Raw genomic sequence first — 15190 nt, forward strand, 5'->3', positions numbered from 1 at the left:
TTATTTGACAGAGCGAGAAAGAGAGAAGTAAAGAGCAACCACAAGCAGGGGGAGTGGCAGGCAGGAGGAGAGAAGCAGGCTCCCCACCCAGCAAGGAGACTGATGTGGGGCTGGATCCCAGGACCCTGGGATAATGACCAAGGCAAAGGGAGCCACCAAACAACTGAGCCACCCAGGTGCCCCTCCATATTTGATTTTTAAAAATGTAACCCAATAACATATTCAGAATGGGGGATATCAAGCTATATATCGTAGGTCATATAAGAAATTTCTTCCAGGAACCACCTAGGTGGCTCAGTCTGTTAAACATCTGCCTTCAGCTCAGGTCATGATCTCAGGGTCCTGGGATTGAGCCCCACATCAGGCTTTGCACTTAGCAGGGAGTCTGTTTCTGTACCTCTGCCCCTCCTCTTCACTCATGGGTCCACTCACTCTCTCTCTCTCTCTCTCTAAAATAAATAAATAATCTTTCAAAAAATATTAAAAAAATAAAATGACCAACCTTAAAAAAAAAAAAAGAGATAGAGAGAAGAAAAGAAAACTTAGATTTGTGCTTATATGTTAAAATCAGCTTAAGGATGCAAGTGGTATCAGATTTTGCTTGCAAAACAACTCTCCATTTTTAGCCATTAACAGTTTTATGAAATAATATATTAATGAGAGTAAAAGCCCTAATGTAGAGTTATAATTATACTACTACTTAGCTTTATAATCTTTGTGGACAGATATATAGATGATGATTCTGATAGACATACTTATACTCTGAGCAGTCTTAGATTCAATGCCTAAACTGCAAGTCTCTGGGCTGGAGTTTTCATGTTATTAAAGCACTATTTGTATATGGTTCCTTGTTCAGTGTTTATATGGGAAATTATGGAACTAGAGAGAGAGGTAATGTAAGATTTAGTTTGAGATAATAAACTCTGTTACCTCTACTTTTTTTTTAAACTTTTAATAAATATATAATATATTTTTATCCCCAGGAGTACAGGTCTGTGATTCGCCAGGTTCACACACTTCACAGCACTCACCAAAGCACATACCCTCCATAACTCCACCCTCCTCTCCCAACCCCCCTCCCCCCAGCAACCCTCAGTTTGTTTTGTGAGATTAAGAGTCACTTATGGTTTGTCTCCCTCCCAATCCCATCTTGTTTCATTTATTCTTCTACTCACTTAAGCCCCCATGTGCCATCACCACTTCCTCATATCATGGAGATCATATGATAGTTGTCTTTCTCACACCTCTACTTTTTTTTTAAAGATGTATTTATTTTAAAAAATATTTATTTATTTATTTATTTATTTATTTATTTATTTTTTGAGAGAGAGTGAGAGAGAGAGCAAGCGTGCAGAGGGAGAAGGAGAAGCAGACTTCCCGATAAGTGCAGAGCCTGATGTGGGGCTCAATCTCTGGACCCTAAGATCATGACCTAAGCAGAAATCAAGAGGCAGAAGCTTAACCAGCTGAGCCACCCAGGCACCACTGGTCATTTTATTTTTATTATCTATTATGTTCCTAAATGAAATGACATTGCTTTTTTAAAATAGTAATAAAAAAATCTTATAAACCAAAAGAAATACAAATATTTTTCTTCTAAGAGTAGACAAAAGGTATTTTTTTTAAAGTTCTACATTTCTTAAGTATTTTTTATAAAGTGTCTAATACTTATTTTTTCTCACATTCTGCTATCAGTCTCACATTCTGCTATTAGGGGTGTGTGTGTGTGTGTGTGTGTGTGATGTTATTTTGCATTTTTTGGAGAATCAGATTTACTTGGTGAAGGATGAGAGGAGCAGTATAACAAGGATGAAGTTTTTCAAACACAAGTATCACGGAATGTTAAATTCCTGAGTCAATTTCCTTAAAAATATATCAGCTGCATCAACACAGTTCTTATTAATACAAATATGCAGTTCTTTCTTTTACAAACTCAATTATAAACCTCGCTGGGCAAAAAGCTGTTTCCATTCATGGCTTTTACTACAGATCAACCTGTAATCTAGAGTATTTGGCATATCTCCTGACTCATTGTGTGGGCTCCTTTTTAACTTTCTGGTTAAATCTCACGATTTCCTCTTATTATTATGAAGAGAAAAAAAAAAATAACATCACCAAATAATTGCACACCCTTTGACAGAGAGATAGTCAATGGATGGAAGTTACTGAACACAAGTTATGAAAAGACTAAATGTGTTCCACTTAGACTATTAAAGGATACACATGTAGGTCATTCATTTCTTCACAAAAATACTAGACAGCTATTTCCTGGTCCTATTCATACAGATAGGTTTTCCCTCAAGGGCTCTGTAAGAACCAAAATATTTCAGTGCCAAAGACACTATTTTCCCCTTTCTTGATTTTTCTCATACACATACAGAGAGAGAGAGAGAGAGAGAGAGAGAGAGTTACTCAAACACAAATATAATTGTCAGAAAATGGAGAAAAGATTGCATCTTACAAAACAAACAAATAGATGGATGACAGCAAAACATATGATGCATCAAAAAATTTACCATAAACTATGATAAACTTAGTATAAAAATACATCCTACTGAATTAACAGAAGCTTCTTTGCTCAGAAAATAAGCTCTTCAGATTACCATGCTTAAAAAAAAATAATACATTAATTTTCATGGCAGCTACTTTAAAAGTTCAGAAATGTACCAGAAATTGAATCATTTTTTTAAAAAAAATTCTATTTAAAAAGAAAGGAGATGACATTTGTCCATATTGTGCTTTTAAAGTAGCTATGCATTTGTAAAATAAAACAAAATGTATTAGCATTAGATTGAGTATAAAGTACACAGACTTCAGTAACACTTACATGCCAGGCAATATGTCTAAAATATATCCCGAGAGATAGTGATTCTATGAGATTGTTGTTAAGTGTTATTTTATAAATCATCTGGGGACAAATCAGTGTAAGAGCAAAACATCTTCTAAAACAGTAAAGCAATGTGGTTATCGTTTCTCTCCCTCATGAATTGTATTGCTCCACAGCTGTTTTGCCAGGGTAAGGAGAGGAGTAGGCAAGTGCTACCTCAATGATGGTAAGATATGATGTAGAAGAAGTTTCTTTAGGTAGGTAGAGAAAGTAAAGTGCCCACTTCTGGATCCTGAGAGATTGTGAGAAGAAAAACTTCATCCTTGTCACACTGCTGTTCTCATCCTTCACCTAGTTTTTAATTCTCTATTTAATTCTCTAATCAAATCTAATCTCAGAAAGATGCCAAGATTCCAGGAGAAACATCTAGTATCAGGTACATAACACAGTCAATAAAACTCAGGGGCGACTCTATGACATTAAAAGTGAGTAGGAGCTAGACCGATAAGCAAGAAATGTTATTTCTGGTTCCCCACAAGACCTGGAGGTTTCCAGGACCACGTGTCTCTCTGCATTTAGCTCAAGAGCTTTTACACAACAGCAGAAACTCGAGATCAGTTTGCGGCTCATCAGAAATGGAGACTTGGAGGGACACAGCCAAGCCTATGCTCCAGCCATGGGTGGTGATGTCTGTGCTCCACCGCACAGGGTACAGTAGGGGTGCAGATCAGACCAATCAGGCTGCAGAGACCAATCAGGTTCCAGAGAAAGGAGGGTCTTTCTCTTTCCACCTGCTAATGTAAAGATATATAATCCCACCATCCTAACTATCTGAGATATCATGATGCCATGTGTTAGAAAATTTAAAACCTGGCTCCCAGCAACCTCTTTCAACAGCAAATTCCTCCTCCTGGCCCCAGACAAAAGCAACAGCCATCCAGCACCAGGGAAGACGTGCTTTAGGATGATCACATCATTTGTTTGCTAATCAAAATACAACACAAAAATTTGTAACCTATTTTTAAATGCAGGAAACATTGATTACAAACACTAAACAGACACCTTAACTACATGCATATAAATGAACAGTTTTCCAAGACACAGAATTTAGTACATCATCCTTTACTGTGTATGTGAGGAGCACAGAAATTTCCCCCGTGGATTGTCTTGAAATCAGGGAACTAACATTTGGGAATGTTATTCTAAGTGCAAGTAATTAAATATTTTGAAAATACATAACTTCAAACATCATGAATTATTTTGCTGTCATTATAGCCATCAGTATCAGAGCTTCTCTGTTCAGGCTAATTCCAGGCCCTCTATCCTACGTGTCATTTAGCCCAATATTGACTGTACAGTTAAAAGATTCCTTCCTCTGGATGTTCCCACAATGACTTTAAATAAACTTTCATGCAAGCTGACAATTAGAGCACCTGAGCAGGGAACTGAGACTTCATGATGACTGTAGCTCAGAATGTATGAAATGTTTTGTGCTTTATTTGCCCATGAGTATGTAATAATTGTAATATGTAAAAATAATTTTCAGTATTAAATGCATTATTCACATTAATACACTAGAATACCAGAAAATATCAAGCTTTAATTTAATACTGAAAAGATAAGACTATGTGAACTTTTAAGATACTATTTTTTTCTTTTTAAAAATTTTTAAATTTTTTTATAAACATATAATGTATTATTAGCCCCAGGGGTGCAGGTCTGTGAATCGCCAGGTTTACATATTTCCCAGCACTCACCATAGCACAAACCTTCCCCAATGTCCATTACCTTACCACCCTCTCCCGACCCCTCTTCCACCAGCAATCCTGTTTGTTTTGTGAGATTAAGAGTCTCTTATGGTTTGTCTCCCTCCTGATCCCATCTTGTTTCATTTATTTTTTTCCTACCCCCCCCAAGCCCCCCACGTTGCTTCTCCACTTCCTCATATCAGGGAGATCATATAGTAGTTGTCTTTCTCCGATTGACTTATTTCGCTAAGCATAATACCCTCTAAACTTTTAAGATACTATTAACTATTACGTATATATTAATGAATACACACAAATATAGTACAAGTTTTTAAAAAATGAATGATACAGAACTACTTCAGAAGAAGGGAAAGAGAGAAGATAGAGGTGGGCTTTGTATATTATTGTAGGGGTCTGAATGTTTTAAAAGAGATACCTTAGGCCAAATGTTAAAATCTATTAAAAATGATACATTACTTACTATAAAATTTTCTCTACAAGTCTGCATGGTAGAAGTATTTTATAATTATTTATGCACTTGCTTTAACTCTAAAACATCAATTTTTATGTTCTTACAGATTAAGTAGATTAATTCAAATTTCCTCATCAGAGATTAAGGGGAAAATAAAAGCGCACATTGGTCACTCCTATCTTTTAGTTCAATGTGTGCAGTATCATGTTGGAAAACCAGGCAACAGAAAGTACAAACTCAAGTTCCTCTCATAAGCTCTAGCTGGTATGATTATAGCTAGCATCTTATTTTGAGATAATTAGCCAAACAGCAAATTATAAACCAAGACTGCTCAAAAGTAACCAATGATGCTGAACCAAGAATTATCAAGAATTCTAGCTAAGGCAGAGGGAGACCAGATAAGAAAGCAGGAAACACGGCCAAAGGAAAGAGCAATATGGCAGAGCAGACAGTGTGTTCCCGAGAGCTGTGATGGGAGTATGGAGCTGACCAGGAAAGCCCAAGGAGAACTACTGATGAAAAGAGAATGTCACATAGACATCTAAGGAACAGAGATTGTAAGCTATAAACTGGGGACAGAGGACATAATGGAAATACATGGATTCTGATATCATCTTATAAGAGTTAAATTATAGAAAAGTTTCAACTCTGACTACAAAGTAGAAGCAAGAATCTAGTATCAATTTGTCAAATCCCAAATCTGCATTTCCTTCCTAAAATAGAAAATGGCAGGCATAAAGTGGGGAAAGTTTGAGATTAAAATTTGGAATGAAATTCCTGGAGCTACTACAATTGAGGTATTGCATAATTTTTTTTTTTTTTTTTTTTTTTAGATTTTATTTATTTAACAGAGAGAGATCACAAGTAGGCAGAGAGGCAGGCAGAGAGAGAGGAAGGGAAGCAGGCTCCCTGCTGAGCAGAGAGCCCGATGTGGGACTCGATCCCAGGACCCTGAGATCATGACCTGAGCCGAAGGCAGCGGCTTAACCCACTGAGCCACCCAGGCACCCAGAGGTATTGCATAAATTTTGATCAGGCATTAAAATCTGGTGGTTGTCCAACATTGTAATAAGTAGTGGAACAGCCTTCCAAGAAGGGTGAACACCTATAGTTTAATAAAACATTTTACATTTATATTTTATAAAGATTATTTTAATCCTCAGGGTATATAGCAAAGGAAGAGTAAACATCTTACCTTCAAGCAAAAATAAACGATTTTATAACAACTATTAATAACTCACAAAGTTGAACTTATCTTGCCATAAATATGATTATAGCATAGATTTAAATCATTAATTACACAGAAATAGAGCTAAAAGATGTTTTAAAAATATTTATGAATTTAAATCCAAAAGTGCCAAATGCAGTTTTTACACATAAATTCAGCCATCTCAAAACCTATGTGTAATAAGATGAGAAAATATGTAATTTAATTTTAAAATTTGTATCCACTCTCACCAAAACTAAACTATTGGAGAAAGACCCCTAAACTATATTTATGTCTATTCAAAGTGGTTTTGAGGCTTCCTTAAATTCTAGATTAATATAAAATTTTTATACTTATTGAATGATAGTTGTTAAATCTGCAAAAACTGCAAAAACTCAAGAATTACACTGGACAAAAAACAATAAACATGATATTCCAGTAAATATAAAGATTAAATAATTGTAAAAGTATTTACACCTTAGAGGTATTTTTTTTTTTTTATAATCCCCTGTCCTACATGTGTCTTTTATTTGTTTGCAAATTATTCTGCTCTCTTTTGTTAGGTTTTTCCATAATGTCTCAGTGAACCACAACCCCTACATTGGTATTATCCATACAATTGAAATAAAAAAAATTTTAAGATACGTCAATGTAGAACAAATTATAATTTTAGACCTTTAGAACTGACAGAAGCCAATTAGATCTAAAATTGTAGAAAAATTGCTGCTGAGAAATAAGATGTAAGAGCTAAGTGAACTCCAAGAGTAAAAGTAAAATTCACTAAATTTGGCAGTGAACTAAAAAAGTATAGAAGTATGTGGGAACAACAATGGAAACGAGTCGCATATTGAAGTTTTTTGTAAAAGAGAATAGTTCAGTCACTCAATAGCACTTCATGCAAATCTATTTTATATCTTGTGAGGCTCTGAGGATACTCAACATGACAAATAGTGAAATTTGCTTTCTATTCTAGGCATGGTCTGTTCCCACAAAAACGTGTGTAATTCAGATTCAAATAATAAGGACTTCGTTTGATAGAGTTCATCTTTAGGAAGTATTTGGGGACGCCCGGGTGGCTCAGTTGGTTAAGCACATGCCTTCGGCTCAGGGCATGACCCCAGGGTCCTGGGATCAAGTCCTGCATGGGGTGGGGGGTATCCTTGCTCAGCAGGGAACCTGCTTCTCCCTCTGCCGCCACTCCTACTGCTTGTGCTCTCTCTCTCTGACAAATAAATAAAATCTTTAAAAAGAGAGAGAGAGACAAGTGTTTTTCTTTTCCCACTCAATGAAGTATTATAAGGTGAACTATCCCACAAAGGTTTTAACAGACTTAGTAAAAATACATGGCATTTCTACATTTATTGAGGACAGAAGAAAGGAGAAGGAGGTAGTTTTTTTAGCCCATTAAGAATAAAGATTGAGAGGGCGCCTGGGTGGCTCAGTGGTTAAGCTGCTGCCTTCGGTTCAGGTCATGATCTCAGGGTCCTGGAATCGAGTCCCGCATCGGGCTCTCTGCTCAGCAGGGAGCCTGCTTCCTCTCTCTCTCTGCCTGCCTCTCTGTCTACTTGTGATCTGTCTGTCAAATAAATAAATAAAATCTTTAAAAACAAAAAAGAATAAAGATCGAGGAATACTATACTAAACTGTAATGTATGTAGAAGTATTTTTTAAATTGGGGTGCCTCATTCTGTTAAGTGTTTGACTCTTGATTTTGCCTCAGGTCATGATCTCAGGGCCTTGAGATCAAGCCCAGATCAGGCTCCACACTTAGGGTAGATGGATGGGCTTAATGCAGGGCTGACTTGGGATTCTCTCTCTCCCTCTGCCTCTCCCCCCACACTCCCTAGCTGGTGCTCTTTCTTTCTCACAATCTAAACTAACAAACAAACAAACATATATATAAACACAATCTTAAAAAAGAAAAGTTTTTTTTTAATTAAATTAGTGCCTGTCCACAATAAAATTTTATAGTGGGTCTAAGGCAAATCAGATGCAACCTTCCTGCCTCTTCTCTCCCTCTTACTATATGTATGTATGTGCTTGTATACTGGTCAGGAATTCACAACACTGACTATGGCCAGGAGAATTCTATATAACTTTATAACAGAAAACATTTAAATATTTTTCTCTTTACACATAAAGAATGAGGTGGCTTTAGGTGCACCTGGGTGGCTTAGTCAATTACCTGTTTGACTTTTAGTTTTAGCCTGGGTCATGATATTGGGGTCCAGGGATCGAGCCCTGTGTGGGGCTCTGCACTGGGCACTGGTCCCTCTCCCACCCCTCATGTGCACACATGAGTCCTCTTTCTCTTCCTCTCTCTAATAAATAAATAAAATCTTTTTATTTTTATTTATTTATGTATTTTTAAAGAGTGAAGTGGCTTTATATTATGTTCATAGAGTAAATGCTTTAGTGTGAAATAACCCTGGATTCAAGTTCCAATTCCACAATCAACTAGCCATAAAAGTTTGGGTAAGTTATATAACCTCCTTGGGGCTCTTTTACCACATCAATAAAATAAGGATAGTAAAGGATTATGTGAGATAATGAATATAAAGCCTTTAACACATTTTCTGGGCCATATGGCAAACACAGCAAATATTGGGAATTATGGTTATTATGATGATCAATAATGATCAGTTCGAACAGTATAATATACTGTAACAGTTAAATCACATTATCATAAGGAACAAATTGTAGATATTCCAGAAAAATATTCATATAGCTAACATGTCATTATTCCATTTTGCTTCAGTAAACAAAAAAATACTAAAGACAACAGAGCAAACTTGCCAGTAATATAAACTAGTCTGCAACAGTCCTTGATAATCAGTGATGACTATACTTTGAGGCTTTATGAACTGATGAGTACCAATTTCATAAAGTGGTAAATGGGGTTTCATGATACTATGATAAGCTAATTTTTTTTTCATGTTTTGAGGACATATGGGAGACAGTATTAGGAAAAACACTTAAAGGCACATGAATGTCAATTATTACACATATAGACCATGAATGTCGTTCCGTATAAATGGAGTTTCAGAGAACATAAAGGTTTTTCATTATTTCCTTTTTCCTCAGAAGAGTTCACTAAGAGCATTGTAGACTAGAGCAGATACATTTAACACAATTTTGGTTATGAAACCTGGAAGTCCTATACTCAGTTTGAATAAACCTACCTTTCTTTCTTTTTTTTTTTTTTTTAGAAGTTAGGGGAGGGGCAGAGGGAGAAGCAGAGAGAGAATTCCAAGCAGGCCTCATGCTCAGTGTAGAGCCCGACAAGGCGTTCCATTTTACAATCCTGAGATCATGACCTGAGCCGAAATCAAGAGCTGGGTGCTTAACCGACTAAGCCACCCAGGTGCTCCAAACTTTGCTTTTCTTAATCAGTTACTAGATTAAATATTTTTTTGCTTCTCCAACAATGCTAAGTTTGGTGTATTCACCTACAATATAGCCTCTCTTAGTATTTAATAAATGCCGATAGCATGAACTACACATGACAATTACTCTTCATTTCTGTCTTGCTGTTGACACTTTCAAGATAGAACGAAATGCATTAAACAAAACAAATATGTTCGCCATTTTTGCAATGTTAATTAACGAATAATTCTTGTAAATAAAAGTACTTGATTTTAAGTAAAAAGATAAGTGTTTCAGAATAAATGCTAACTTAAATGATCATTGTCATTTATTAAAACAGAACAGATACTTGTATTATCTTCTCCCTTACTTTCACCATGTTTAAGAATAACCAGTAGTCATCGCATGACTGGAAAATCATATGTATTTAAGCAAAAAAAAAAAAAAGGAAAAGAAAAGTCTGGAACAATACAAAGATAATGTCTCATTCTTTCCATTCATTAAATACTAATGCCACACACATACAAGACAAGAAGGTGATAGTTTAGCCTACCTTTTAGATCCACCTTTTTTAGAAATAGTTTTGAGTCATTTTCAGCAGTATTACTCTTCTGCCTTACCCTTCCATGGGTAAAAGTAGCTATCCTGAGATTTTTTTTTTTTTTTTTTTTTAACAGAAAGCCGGTTGCTACGACTTTGTGAACACAGGGACAAAACTTTCTCATGTGAGACCTTAGTTTCACCAGAATTGTGCTCAAATTCCTTTCACTGTGGCCATGTCAGATGATGACACGAATACAATAGGTACGATCCGGGGTCACAAAACACTCACCACAGTTGGCCTCATCTGATGCATCTGCACAGTCTGGATCCTCATCACAAACCCACAGCTTGGAAATGCAATGTTTAGTTGTTTTACACTGGAAATAGTCTGGAGAACAGCTGTTTTCGGCTTAAGAGGAAAACATGTATTATAAAAGCAGCTTTGAACAAGAACAGACATTTTATCTAAAAATCAATCAGAGGAACAAATGCTTAAGAAAAGTCAACCGGAAATATATTATCTTTTAATTAATAAGGCTCTGAAGGTGAAGGGTTTTAACTTTCATTATCTATCATAGATTCCAAATATCCTTCCCAGTAGAAAGAAATAAAATATATTTCTATAATGATACATTTGATAAAAATCAGAGTTCTCGATACAAGCCTCCCTTGATTAGCTATATTTTTAAATCAATTTTAAAAACAAAGAATTTGGAAACTTTCTGAATAATTTTACCAAATAAATATAAGAATTTATACATATGCATTTCTATAAATAGAAGAATAATAAAATCAGAAGGTATTTGTGAATCAGGAACTAAAAAGCATCAAACTTCTCAAAATCTCTAGTTGCATTGAGTTTTTGAGGGAAGGGGTGAACATCTGACTTAGACTGTAAACTGCCTCACAAATCCTAGTCAGTTTAATGGATCAGCTCTTGGAATGACTAACCATAAAGAACTGGTACTGACTTTATTCTGAATGCACCGTCTTAATCAAATTGCTGGATGACTGCACATTATTTACTGATAAAAGTTTTAGGGGAATAAAATAAAATTTCAGCAAGACAGAAACGTTGACAGCAGTTCTGTTGAAACCCTGAAACCTGACAGGTACTTTATTGCTCGTATTCTGTGTGTTTGGGTTTTCGTGTGGACATGCCTGTCTGCCTACGTGCATGTATGTATATGATGGAAATTGTTTTGCCTTCCATTGAATCTGTTTGATTTTTGGTAGAGGATGAAAAGAAGAGGTGAAAAGAGTAGAAAATATTTTACCATTGTTCTTTGAAGTAGCTGGCAAAGATACATTAAACAGAGTATTATTTACATTTTTAAACAAATAATTTTGTTGGGTTTTTTTGCTCAGATTTTCTCATCATGCATTTGACATGTATTTTCTGGGGGAAATGATCTCTAATTAATAGAGTTGATTTCAAGTAACTAATCAACAGAAAAAATTATTTGTAGCTGCTTAATATGGGCAAAAAATATATCAATTTATGAATAAAACACCACAGTCACCTGTAATGTTGGTTTTGCTGCTTCTTTTAAGGATGATTTGAATGAATATTCATTGTTTAATGTTTGTTGTAATCTTTAGGTAGCTATCTAAGTAAAGACCACCCATGTTTTAATTTTATTTAAAGTCTTTACAGGGAACTTCTTAAGTAACCCATCCCCCAAGGTGCCAATTTAGAGGTATATGTTCCATAATTACTGTACATTTTTCTACATTGTGCGTATGTATGGCACACAATAAAACATTTTAGCCCCATGTCAGCTGACTCAGAAGTAAGACAAGATGGAACATTCTGAGGTGACTTACGACAGTCCCTTTCATCTTCTTCATCCCCACAGTCATCTTGTCCGTTACATCTGAGGTTTACCGGGATGCATTTTTGGTTCTTTGTACACTTGAACTGACCTGACAGGCAGACATGTGTGTCTAAAAGAAAGAAAGAAGAACAACAACAAATCTGCACTGAAAACTGTGCCTGCATTTAAATTGGTGCAGACAAAATCAGGTATGAATTGGACTTATGTTCCTTGGTTAAGAATTTAATCACCTACCACAGTTGAGTTCATCAGAATTGTCACCACAGTCATTCTCTCCATCACAGATGAAAGCTGGCAGAGCACAGAGCCCAGTGCCACACTGAAACCGGCCTGGCTGACATTTAAATTCAGCTAGGGGAGAAAACAGACTGTATCATTGAATGCCAAGCTTTGCTCATGACCTCTTAAATAGAGCTTTTCTGATGTTATGGGTATTTATTATTTCATTATATTAAACATACCCTAGAGCACACCGTGAATTTCTCATACTTAGTAGCTATTGGATTCAGATGTACAGCATGACTAGGCTATGAGCAACTCAGATGGCCTCCAGATTACATATCACAAATTAACAGTAAGAAATCCAAGACAATAATGCATCTTTGCCATATTTCTTAGTTTGTATATGAAATAATGATAACAATATTCATCATAATAAAGTAGGCTCTATTGAATATCTGCTCTGTATCAAACACTGGGTGACACACTTTCACAAAGAGGTACTAACTGAATCTCATCAAAACCTTCTCACCTCAGCATCTCCACGACTGTTTTATAAATGAAAAAACTAGGTCTCATGGATATTAATAACTCACTCAAGTATGTACAAGTTTCAAGTGCCAGATATGGAAATTAGATCTAGATCTGACTCTGAGTCTTCTCACAAACTATATTGCTTGGCAATAAAATACTTACCTTTTGACTGATAAACATAATGTATGTAGTTCAGATAAGTCAACTGAATGAATATTAATAGTGATATTTTAAACCTTCTTTGGGAAATTAATTATGCTTTTATATTTACAATATGAAGTAAAAAGTTTCCTTAACATTAAAAAAAAAACCCTCAATATGTGCTAGACTTCCATAGAAGTGAGTACTAAAATGCTGAAAGTCATTCAATTTCTAACATTTCTTAGTAAACCACACTAAGTGTTAAAACTGTGTGATACTTAATTTCTCACATTCTAAACTCATACATTTCCTCTGTGTTTTGTTGCTTCATATATGATTTTCTTGAAATCACATATGATTTCTTCAATTTTGGTAGCAAAGGATGGTCCTCTACCAAAAAAAAAACCTTCCCATAAGATTTCTAACTATCAGAGGAGTTTCAATACCTGGAAGATAGCTGGGAAGCCTATCTGACCTTCAAATGTGCCTCCAGAATGATCTTTTGTGTACTAGAGCATCATAGAAAATGCACTTAAAAACTTAAGATGCCAGAGAATTCATGATGCATCACTCAACCACATTTATTTAAACAACATTATTGAAGTTTGCAAGTATGTGAAACTGGGTTTAACTTTTCATGCCTTTTCAGATGAAATTATTGAGACTGTCAGTAACTTAGTACCTGTAAATTTTGAAGATATAGCTACTCAAATATGAATTCTAGACAGTCCAGAGACTCGTGTACATCACTCCCACCTACCTCACCATAACTCTCAAAATAAGCCTTCATGCCTACAGATGTTCAGTGCTATTAACCCAAGTAAAAGATTATTTACTAAAAGATCACAGAGACAATGTCACCAATAAAAACATGTAGTACTGGTATTTAACTAGGATAAGGATGATACAGAGACTCTTAGATACTAGATGTCTCTTTGCTTTCCCCTTAAAAGACATTAAGGTTATATTTGTTCATCATATATTTTCAAAGGGTGTAAATATGAAAATCTTTGGTTATTTTTTTATATCAGTATGGTTACAGCATGATACTCCAGTCAAGATGAAAGAGCTAAGTAGCTGCAGATAGTTTAGAAGGGAAAGCATTGGGAGCCACTGACTGTGTCTTCAAGTCATCATGGCAGGTATTTCTCAGAGAACACTTCAGTGAATCTGGGCAGGGAAAGTCATCCTAATATGAGGACTCATTTAATGTATTTGTTCTTCATTATTTCTACAAATTACAAAATAGGTTGTATTCATTTTATTTATTATATTGTTAAAAGTTTACTTTATTGTAGGGAAATCAATAACTTTCTTTTAATGAGTAAATCTCAGTTGATCACCAATATAATTTGTTCCTTTGATAGCCTTTTGAATTCAAATATAATTCAGGCATAATAGTATATTTACATCATATAAAAACTACTCATATGTATTGTCTATCACAGTGAAAACAAAAATATACTGAAAAATCAAAGACCAATGGATCTTTCAAAAACATAAGAAGAATATTAGAAAAGCAATTATTTCTGTAACTTTTCTTCCTTTTTCTTGAATACATTATTAGCTGTTTTCAAATGAAAACAATGAACAATGTGAAACAACTTCAAATGGTTTATATGCTTTGTAATGACCAGAGAGATGGAATACATCTCATCTAAGTAACTATCAAGAGACCCTAAGGTTAGAACAGTTTTTGTAATTATGTGGTAGAAAATTTTACAGCAGAAAGTAACCAGCTTATACTTAGTATACTGTCTTTCTTTAATATAAGCTTAAGGATCTTGAACTCAATTGTTAAGGCCAAATCATGGCAACTATCCACCGAGATTTGAGGGAATTATCATGATCAACTAGAAGCATCTTAAACTTGATAGGATTGTATTGGAGTGACCGATGGTGTGAACTATAAAAGACTATCAAGAAAAAGTTTACTGATTGTCCATTATAACCGAAGTTATCAAAGATAAATAAATGTATATACACATATGTGAACATATACATAAGCCATATACACACACACACACACACACACATTTTTATATGGGCATACCTACCTATATGTATGTGTGTATATATGTATGTATGTATGTATGTATATATGTATGTATGTATTTGGCATCTAACCATTCCAATCACAATTTGAGTCAAAGTAAAATTAGCAGTCATTTTAAGGAATACCTAAGAGCATACTAAATTATTAGTAGACCAAACTAATGATTTATATTTAAAAAAAAAATCTCACTTTTAAAGAATGTTCAGTATTTTAACACTGTGAAGATTAATCCCTTAAAG

General features: G+C 35.0%; 1 protein-coding gene across 1 annotated transcript in view; it reads right to left on the minus strand.

The window, feature by feature from the left end:
* Positions 1-15190, minus strand: part of LRP1B (LDL receptor related protein 1B) — a 1916825-nt gene that overhangs the window by 196358 nt on the left and 1705277 nt on the right. The window contains exons 64-66 of the mRNA XM_082690181.1: positions 12236-12352; positions 11991-12110; positions 10453-10572 (exon numbers count right to left, since the gene is read on the minus strand). Coding sequence (XP_082546307.1) covers positions 10453-10572; positions 11991-12110; positions 12236-12352 — 357 coding nt within the window. The remainder of the gene's footprint in view (positions 1-10452; positions 10573-11990; positions 12111-12235; positions 12353-15190) is intronic.

This window comes from Mustela nivalis (assembly GCF_964662115.1).
Source record: "Mustela nivalis genome assembly, chromosome: 11".
NCBI classification, from domain to species: Eukaryota; Metazoa; Chordata; class Mammalia; order Carnivora; family Mustelidae; genus Mustela; species Mustela nivalis.